Consider the following 10,061-nt stretch of genomic DNA (forward strand, 5'->3'; position numbering starts at 1 on the left):
TTTTTTTTTACCCGCTTGTCTGAGGATTTTCTCACCGCTTTATATCAGTTCGGAGGCTTAGGGGAAACCTATTTCAAGAAGAGGGGCCATGCACGTGTGTTTGCATATATTATCGCTAATTACCTGGTACCGGCTTAATGCTTCCTCGATCGTTAGAGGGCCAGGCCCTGCTCGCCTCCTCTTGGCTTTGCCACTCACATGTTGTTCCCTTCTTGGAGGCCTCGTCATTGTAACATTTTCACGCTCGGGGTGCTGTCATCGGTGAAGATTGATGTTAATGGTTGCAGCTGCATGCTTGAGTTTGGTTCAACGAGACTTTTAGCGGTCACCTTTTTTCTTTCTTTGTGTGCGTTGGTGTCGTCCATGTGCATCTTAATCATGTAGAGAACGGTTCGTGCTCATAATACTTGTATTTTTTATGCTACATTACGAATTAATATAATCCACCTTTTATGGGGAGAAAAAAAAAATGTCGGGCCATTCATTTATTAGCCCAAAAGTAAGGACTAACGTCAAAGAAAAAGAAAGGCCCATCATCTAAAAAGAGTAAAAGAAAGGCCCAAGATAAGGAGTAGCCCATCCACCCACCTCCTGGTGGTTGTCCGTCCCATTGGCGCATCTAGGAACTTGGAACCCTCCGGCGGCGGCGGCGTAGATCCGGCGTGGCCGTGGCGTTGCGCCCCCGTTCCTCGCCCCTCGTCGCTCCCCAAGGCCGCAGCACGCGAGCGGCGCGGCCTTCGTTGGTTATTGAAGAAACAACACTCCGTAAGTTATTTTGGCTTCCCGTTTCATGAGATTTTTTCGCACAGATTGTTCAATTCCGTCGGCTATCAGATTGCCCCATGTATCCTGATGTGTACCGTTCAATTCTGCAAGTTACTGAAGAACCAGTATCGTGATTTGTATCGTTCAATTCTGTCGGCTATCAGATTGCCCCATGAGGACTAATGAGATTCTTTTGTGACAATAGGAGGTTATAATACTGTATGTTCTACGGGGTACTCTGTAGTCGTAGTTAATCTCAATGCTGTTCGCATGCTTTTTACATCCAGTTGCTTAACTGAATCCAGTTTAGTAGTACTACTCTGTTATTCTCTAGCCTCTGCAGCGCTAATTTCGCAGAATTAATCTTTTCCTAGCTAGCATGTTGATCAAAGTCTTGTACTTTTTTTTTTTGAAACTGTCACCGTGGGGAGGGGGTGGGGAGACTCCCCACCTGAATATATTTCGAAAAGTAATAGTTCAGACAAGACGAGAGGTGAAAAAATCCTGCCACAATCCGGCGTGGATTTTTTGATCCGCCTTTTTAAGGCGGTGAGACCATAGAGTGTGGTCAGAGATAATAGCCCTAATTACATCATACGGAGAAGGGGACAAGTCCCTAAAGGTTTTGGCGTTGCGAGCGTCCCAAATTTTCCATAATATGAGTAGCAGTATAAAAGACCAGACTGACTGAGGTAGGCCGTGCTGAACCGGCGCATTCCACAAGTCAGACAGGGGAGAGTGACGGGGCAGCAGCCCAATGGCACCCCAAATGGAGGCAGCCGTCGGACACGTGAAGAAGTGGTGAGCACAGTCTTCTGGCGCGGCGTTACAACACGGGCACGACGGAGAGTCGATGATGGTCTTGTGATGTAGATTTGCCCGCGTGTTTAACCTGTCCAGATAGAATAGCCAGCCAAACACCCGAACCCTATTAGGAACACAAGAGTCCCAGATGTGGGTAAGAGATGGATCCGATAGCTAGGACGCAAGAGCAGCGTAAGCGCCCTTAGTGGAAAAAGCGGCGCCGTTAAGCAAGGACCTGTCGTCGGGTACTCCTGTAAGGCACACTCCCTGCAACAAAGATCTCAAGGAAGCAAGTTCATTGGTAGCGATTAAGGTTAGCATTGTAGTTAATTTTGGAACTAGAATGACATAACTGCTAAATCTGCATTTTGTGCTTGCAGTACGGGACATGGTTGCTCTTCGAGATCACAAATTAGGGTATTGTAACACATGTCAAATGATAATCAAGCCTTTCAGCTTACCAACTCAGTAGTCAAGTTCAGTTCTGTTCATACAAACATACCGGACTTGCTTCGCTAAACTGACATCTCTTGGTGGTTTCTTATTTATTTTTTGTTATGAAGAAGCAACTTAGGGCGCCGTTTAATTTTTGCATGTATTGTAGTTTCAGTGATATGTGGTAGACTACACGCTAATTTAGGCTCCCTGTCTTCTGGAATTGCTAGGCCATTCTGAAGAAATGAGTGCGTGTAAGAAGGCCAGGGCGGAAGCTACATCTGTTGTGAGTTCAGACAGACTTAGCAGTCTACCTCCAGAGTTAAAGGGCGACATCCTCTCCCGTTTGAATGTCGAAGAAGCGGTTAAGACTAGCACCTTATCAAGTACTTGGAGGGATGCATGGACTAATATGCCAAAAATATTTCTGCGCGATGGAAATTTCGCAAGAACCAAGTTCGTCACATTAGTTGATATGGTGCTATCACTCCACAACGGAACTGTAGAGATGTTTGACATTTCAGGTAGCAAAACTTACCATGATGAGTTCGGTAGGTGGATGCGCATGCTATCTAGGATAAGACCAAGATCAGTTACAATCAGGTTGAACTCAGGGCCAGGGTATAGGATTCCTTCATGTCTATTTTCTATCGGCGATTTGAGGGTTCTGCACCTGCAAAACTGCGTCTTCAGCTTGCCCCGGGTATTCCAAGGTTTCAAGAGATTAACTCACCTGGACCTGAAAAATTTCTCCTCCACAGACATAGACATCCAAAATCTGGTCTCGTTCTGCCCCGTACTGAGTTATTTGAAACTAGCTTCTTTTGAGGGCATCAACTATCTAAACGTTCAAGCTCCTAAACTGAAACGTCTTCATGTTTTTGGGGACTTTGAAGACATTAATTTGGATGCCCCTAATTTGGAGGCTGCCGTTCTCTCTCTTGCACATGAAGCTAAAGCACAACAATCTGTTCCAATTGCGCATGACAAGGAAAGCCATGTCAAGAAGTCATTGGGAGACCTAAGTGGCATCAAAACACTTGGAATTAGTGGCATTTTCATGAAGGTGAGCTATTATTAGCTCCAGCATTGCTATGGCCTTCTTCTGCATCCTGAGTTCCTGACTAATCTCTGTTGCACTTCTTTAATTTATTGTTGCAGTATCTATCAAAATGGTGCATACTTACAAAGTTCCCTGCCGTATTTCATCGCCTCGAGCATATTTGTCTTGTGATATGCTTTTGGGACCAGAGGCAAGTCTTGGCCACTTGTTCGCTGTTTCAGAATGCCCCCAACTTAAAGAAGCTTGACATGTGGGTAAGTCTGCCTCCAGTAAATCCTCTCCCTTCCTCAGTCATTCAATCCATGCTCATTCTTATATTTTATGGCATCTAATTAATGAGTTGTGAAAAAAATATGCAGAGTCAATCTTTGAGCACATGGGATCAGGATCAGGCGAGCATTCCAGAGCTTACCATGCAAGTGCAATTGGATCATCTCGTAACAGCCAGTGTGAAGGGTTTCAGGGGTGTGGACTACGAAGTCAATTTCCTGGCAAAGCTACTGAGTTGGGCGCCGGCTCTGGAAGAAGTGAAGATAGAATGGACGGGCAAAACAGAGTGCAGCATGGTTCTTGCCAAGCTATTAGCTCTGCCAAGGGTGTCTCCCAGGGCCAAGGTCATTGTTACATTTTTATAAGCATGCATCCCTGCAGTCTACAGAGCATCCCCCATCGCTTTGCCGGTTTAATTTGCAGCCAAGTAGAACTATTTCAGCTTTTTTTATGCCAAGACTAGATGGCGGTTATATATGTGTGCATTTGACGCAATTCATCGGGCAGAGGGAGTACTTAACGTGCTACTATTAGCAAATGTTTTCCTTTCTTGAGCCGGGGACACACAAGCCGCTGTTGCCTTTCCTCAACTGCGCCAGTTCAGCTAGTCCTTTTTTGTCCCTTTGTTCTGCGTATCGTAAATTCCTGCTTATAGCAAATATATCTTTCCAATTCCGGGGTGCTCCGCATTGCGTGTACCAATTCATGAAAGCCCCCAGCCCCTGAAAATTGAATGTCCATTGTTAGTCCAATTCATGAGTATTCAGTATTTTGCCAAAAGATTATGTGTGTATTTTTTTGAGGGGTTTATTTTTCTTGAGGAGTTTATGTGCGTATATCTTTTAGGGGATTATGTGCGATATATGGTATATAACATGAGAAAAAGGAAAAACGGCTGCTATTTATTCAGCATTCAGCTCAATATAACCCACCCACCCTCACACCACATGGCCGAGTGGCCCAATGTGTCCCCAGGGTTTCCAAGCGCGGCGGCTCAAGCATCCGGCGTGGCGTCGCGGCGGCGTCTGCGCTCCGGCTCGGTCTGCAGGCCGTGTTGGGCAGCGCCCGCCCGCAACTCCATAGCGTCGCCTTCCCGTTCTTCGTCGCTCCTGCAGCAACTCTGTATGCTCGGTTTGCTGCCAGTTTATAGTATTACTGTAACTGCATAACCTGATATGGTTAAGTTCATGAGCCCGGTGAGGATTAATTAATGACTAGCAACCGAGGCTTGTTTCGATTCTAGTTGATCTTACTGCTGCTCACATACTTGTTTAGATTCAGTTGCTTAACTGAATCCAGTTTAGTACTACTCTGTTACCTACTCTCTCAGTCCTGAATTACTTGTTTTATATTTGTCTAGATACGGATGCCGTATCTAAACTCCGCCTATGTCTTCTAGGCATAGCCGGTCCAAGCCCGGGTAAAGGAGGAGGGTTGTGATAGGCTTGGCGAGCCAACGTAAAAACTAGCCAGTCTTTTGGGTATGAAACCCATTTGGGCGAGAGTAGTACTAGGATGGGTGACCTCCTGGGAAGTCCTTGTGAAAGGGTTTCATATCTAGCCTACCCCAACTTGTTTGGGATAAAAGGCTTCGTAAGTAAGTAGCATCTGCAGTGCTAATTTCTCAGAATTAACATTTTCCTAACTAGCACATTGATTTGGCACACATAAAGGTAGTTAACTGTCGGTTGAAACCTAATCTTGTAATTATTATTGCCACACATAATCGTTGATTCAACTAGTATTGTCGTGGCATGATTTTAAGCTAGTACATGTCAATCATGCTTATAGTTAATGTTGGAATAATCAAGCTTTTCAGTTCACCAACTCCAGTAGTTGAGTTCAGTTCTGTGAATGGAAACACACTAGACTTGTCTCCCTAAACTCCCGTCTCTCAGTTGTAGTTTATTTTTTGTTTTTCTATGAACAAGCAACTTAGCAAACCATTTACTTTTTGCATGTATTGTATTTTTAGTAATATGTGGTAGAATCCATGCTACATAGGCTCCCATGTTTTGGAAATGAATTAATTCCATTTTTACCCCCATGATTCACCCTTTTGACAGATTTTACCCATTTTTGAGAAAATCCTCAATTTATACCCCCATTTATCACCTTTGTGGCACATTTTACCCCCCTGTGACAGAATTCACCCCCAATTAGGTGCTGATTTGGCATGCCACGTAGGCGGTTCAGTACCGTCATGCTACGATTGCCAATACCATTATGCTCGCTCAGGTTAAGTACTTCATTACATCACCGCGTGCAATCCAGGGCAGGTTGCTTGTAGCAGCAAGACCCTTAATAGTATCCCATGTTTTGTACCTTTCTGGAATTTGTTCCTCACCATAAACAAGAGTTACACACCACAGTTCAGGACCAACACCATCTATCTTAGCATCTATGTGATACTGGGAATAACTTAAAACTTCGAGCTTTATCAGATTGTTCCAAAAGAGACCAAGTCCACCACTCCTACCAGAGCTACTAACTGCAAAACTACAATGAAAATCAAAAGAAGGCTGGCTATTCAAGCATTCAGTCGGACTAGCCTACCACGCCTCCCTACTCATACATGGCCCAGTGGCCCAGTCTCTCCTCAAGCCCAATTTTGAAGCCACTACGAAATTGGAACCCTATCCTTTAAAAGGAAAAAAGAGAGGAAATTGGAACCCTAACCACGGCACGGCACCAGCGCCCGGCCGGCGGCGCTCCTGCGTACGCATCTGGCCTGCCGTCGCGGCGACGTCCTCGCCCTTCTGTCCTCAGCGCTCCATCTTGGCGGCAGGCCATGCTTGGCGGTGTCCAAGGCCCCACCAGGCGAGCGGCGTCATCTCCTCCCGTTATTCAGCGCTCCTGCAGCAACTGAGCGCGAGCGTCGTTGAGCCACATCGAACACCAACAAGAGACATAGGAGTAAGTTGATTTGGCTTCCTATTTCATGAGTCGAACAATTTCAAGTTTTTTTATCAGTTGTATGAATCTATGCCCAAACCTGTGCTACATCTGTTGTACAATTAGTTGTACTGCATATGGTGCTATAATGTTGTTCAGATGCTTGTTTAGATTTGTTGCTTAATTTAATCCAGTTTATTACTACTATATTATTTACATTGTATTTTTCTATCTCTAATATCTAAAGTGACAATCTCGTTGGATTAATCTTTTCCTAGCTAGCATGTTGATTTGGTAAGAAAATTAGTTAATTGTCGGTTGGACCTCAGTATAGTGCATAGTATGCCAGACATAATCGTTGATCAAATTAGGACAGTCGTGACTGAGTAACAATGACTATAAGCTATTGCATCCTGATCATACTTATATTTAATGTTGGAATAATCAAGCTTTTCAGCCTACCTACACCAGTAGTCGAGTTCAGTTCTGTTAATAGAAACATGGTGGCTTGACTTGTTTCAAGAAACTCCCATCTTTTGACTGTTGCTTATTTTTTGTTTTGCCTTGAATAAGCAACTTACGCAGTGCACCATTTAATATTTGTATGTAGTGATATGTGGTAGAATCCTCGCTAATTTAGGCTCCCTGTCTTTTGGAAATGCTACAACAGTTTAATCTGGATTCTGAAGCAATGAGTACCTGCAAAAAGACCAGGGCAGAAGCTACATCTGTTGTGAGTTCAGACAGACTGAGCAGTCTACTTCCAAAGATAAATGGCAACGTCCTCTCCCGTTTGGATGTCAGAGAAGCGGTTAGGACTAGCACCTTATCAAGTACTTGGAGGGATGCATGGACAGATATGCCAAAAATATCTTTGCGCGATAGAAATTTTACGCGAACCAGGTTCGTTACGTTGGTCGATATGGTGCTAGCACTCCACAAGGGAACCATAGAAGAGTTTGATATATCAGGTAAAAAAAGTTACCATGATGAGCTCGCTAGGTGGATGCTCGTGCTGTCAAGGAGATCACCAAGGTCAGTTACAATCAAGTTGAACTCAGGACCGTATAAGATTTCCTCATGCCTCTTTTCTATCTGTGATTTGAAGTTTCTGCAACTGGAAAACTGCATCATCAGCTTGCCCCGGGCATTCCAAGGTTTCAAGAGCCTAACTTACCTGAGCCTAAACATTTTCTCATCCACAGACAGGGATATCCAAAATCTGATCTCGTTCTGCCCCGTCTTGACTGATTTGATATTAACTTCTTTTGAGGGCATCAACCGACTAAACATTCAAGCTCCTAAGCTAGAATATCTTAATGTATATGGGGACTTTGAAGACATTAATTTGGAGGCCCCTAATCTGAAGGTGGCCATTCTCTATCTAGGTCACCAAGCTAAACTATATCAGTCTGTTCCAATTGGGTATGACAAGGAAAACCATGTCAAGAAGTCACTGGGAAGCCTAAGTGAGATCAAGACACTTGGAATTACTGGCAGTTTCATGAAGGTGAGCTATTATTAGCTCCAGCATTGCTATGGTATTCTTCTGCCTTCTGACTAATCTGTGTTGACATTGTTTTCTTGTTCCAGTATCTATCAAAAGGGTGCATACTCACGAAGCTCCCAGTTGTGTTTACTCGCCTTGAGAATATTTATCTTACGATATGCTTTTGGGACCAGAGGCAAGTCTTGACCGCTTATTCATTATTTCAGAATGCCCCTAACTTGAAGAAGCTTGCAGTGTGGGTACGTATGCCAGCAAATCCTCTCCCTCACTCACTCACCCAATCCATGTTTGCTGTGTTTGCGGCGCCCAACGAGTCGTGATTTTCTTTTTTTTTGCAGAGTTACGCTTCGAGCACATGCGATCAGGATCAGGCGAGGATTCTAGAGCATACCCTGCAAATGAAAATGGACCATCTCGTAATGGCCTGTGTTGAATGTTTCCGGGGTCTTGACAACGAAGTCGATTTCGTGGCAAAGTTACTGAGTTGGGCACCTGCTCTGGAAGAAGTGAAGATAGAATGGAAGGGTGAAACAGATTGCAGCATTGTTCTTGCCAAGCTATTAGCTCTGCCGAGGGTGTCTCCCAGGGCCAACGTCATTGTTACATTTTTGTCGTGGAATTGTCACGGCAGATGTCCTTAGTGTCAGGACTTAGTCGCGAGGCCAGCGCATCTATCTGGTAGCTTGAGAGGGGTTGGACGGAATCGAGAGACGCAACACAAGACAAGGATTTAGACAGCTTCGGGCCCCGGGAAACATCATCCGGTAATAGCCCTACATGCTGTTTGTGGCTAGGTCTCATTATGCTTATGAGAGGGTCGCCGGTAAGCCGACTTTTTGTGTCTAGCCCTAGAGATTGTTTCTTGTTGCTTGTCCCTCTTTGGGGAGCCCTGCCCCTCCTTATATAAGTTAGAGGGGCGGGTTACATGTGGAGTCCTAGTAAGACTAGGACTAGTCTATCTTCTCTTACAAGTTAATTACAAGTCCGGGTCTTGCTTCCTCGTAAAGGAAATATTCGTCATCCCTTTCTTCTTAAGCCGGCCCATCATCACATGAGCCGGCCTTCTGGGCCTTGGGCCTAGTCTTCTATCTGACCCGTCGTCGGGGCCATCCATGAGTCGTCCGGCTCGTGAGTCATCTGACAGTGAGCCGCCAGACCCGTGAGTCACCAGTCCTCCGGCGGGTCACGGTGAAGCGCCAAGTCCGGCCGGGTCATACTTTCGGCCGGGTCATACCGCAGGGTATATCCCCGACATTAGCCCCCAGTTTAATTTGGATTTATCCATGTTAAACTAATCTGCAATATAAACACAAGAACAAATTTGACAGGTTGTGTTCCGGGTTAAATATTCTTTGTAAGCCGGCACATGATCATCCTTATTTCCTTGTCATCTTCTTTCTTGATATGTATCCATAATCTCATAGCAAATCTCTTTAGCAGATATGTTCAAATTTTGCCAATGCAAAAAATCCAGATACTTCCTTTGAAAAATCCGGGTCAACAGGCCAGCTTCAGAGTCAATTTGCTGACGTTGGTCTCTTGTTGAGAAATATTGTAAGAGATAATCCACTTGAGTCGGCTTTCAATGCTCTGACTTGACAAAAATATTGGTCTTCAAATATTCAACTTATATTCATCCGGCTTACAGATATAAAACTTTGCCGGTTTATGAGTACCAAAATTGCCGGGTTATAAATAGATGATGCCAAGTCATAATTGTCGCCGACGCCGGTTTATGATTTTTGCAGACACCAGGTCAATCTGATTTACTCAAAACTGAGAATTTGAAGATATTTCTCCCTTATATCCATATTATCTGTAGCCCCCAAGGGCCGGTTTAATCAGCATGAATAAGCCAGGACTTATCACCATGGTTTTAAATAAAATGCAGTTGTGTAGCCCCCATGAGTCGGCTATAGTCATAGTAGTGTAGCCGGGTCATCCTAGAATTGTCTTGAATTGTTGCCAGGAGCAATTGGTAGCCCCCAAGGGCCGGCTCATTACGATGTGATGATTCGGGTCTTCAATGAAGTGAGCAAAAAATGACTTTGCATTAGCCCCCAAGTGCCATGGTGCATGCTGGCAGTGACATGGGACTTGCATATTTGATGTAATCTCAACTTGAATAATGTAGCCCCCAAGTGCCGGGTTGTAAGCCTGCAGCGACTCGGGACTATTCCTATCATTGTAGAATAAATCATATCCATTGATAAAATAATAGCCATTGCGCCAAAGCGACTTTGAAAACCTCAATCATAATATTAGTTACTGATAACCATAATAAAAATCCAGCCATGCTGGCTATTAAACATTTGAATA

General features: G+C 44.4%; 1 protein-coding gene across 1 annotated transcript; it reads left to right on the forward strand.

Moving 5' to 3' along the window:
* The first annotated feature begins 581 nt into the window (after nucleotides 1–581).
* Nucleotides 582–8,587, forward strand: LOC109777814 (uncharacterized). The gene is made up of 7 exons (XM_040386031.3): nucleotides 582–765; nucleotides 2,235–3,070; nucleotides 3,166–3,321; nucleotides 3,427–3,681; nucleotides 6,903–7,742; nucleotides 7,826–7,981; nucleotides 8,081–8,587. The coding sequence occupies exons 2-7, from the start codon at nucleotides 2,249–2,251 to the stop codon at nucleotides 8,381–8,383; spliced, it is 2,532 nt and encodes an 843-aa protein (XP_040241965.1). The 5' UTR covers nucleotides 582–765; nucleotides 2,235–2,248; the 3' UTR covers nucleotides 8,384–8,587.
* The last annotated feature ends 1,474 nt before the right edge of the window (nucleotides 8,588–10,061 follow it).

Source organism: Aegilops tauschii, chromosome 3 (genome assembly GCF_002575655.3).
Source record: "Aegilops tauschii subsp. strangulata cultivar AL8/78 chromosome 3, Aet v6.0, whole genome shotgun sequence".
In the NCBI taxonomy this organism is placed as follows: domain Eukaryota; kingdom Viridiplantae; phylum Streptophyta; class Magnoliopsida; order Poales; family Poaceae; genus Aegilops; species Aegilops tauschii.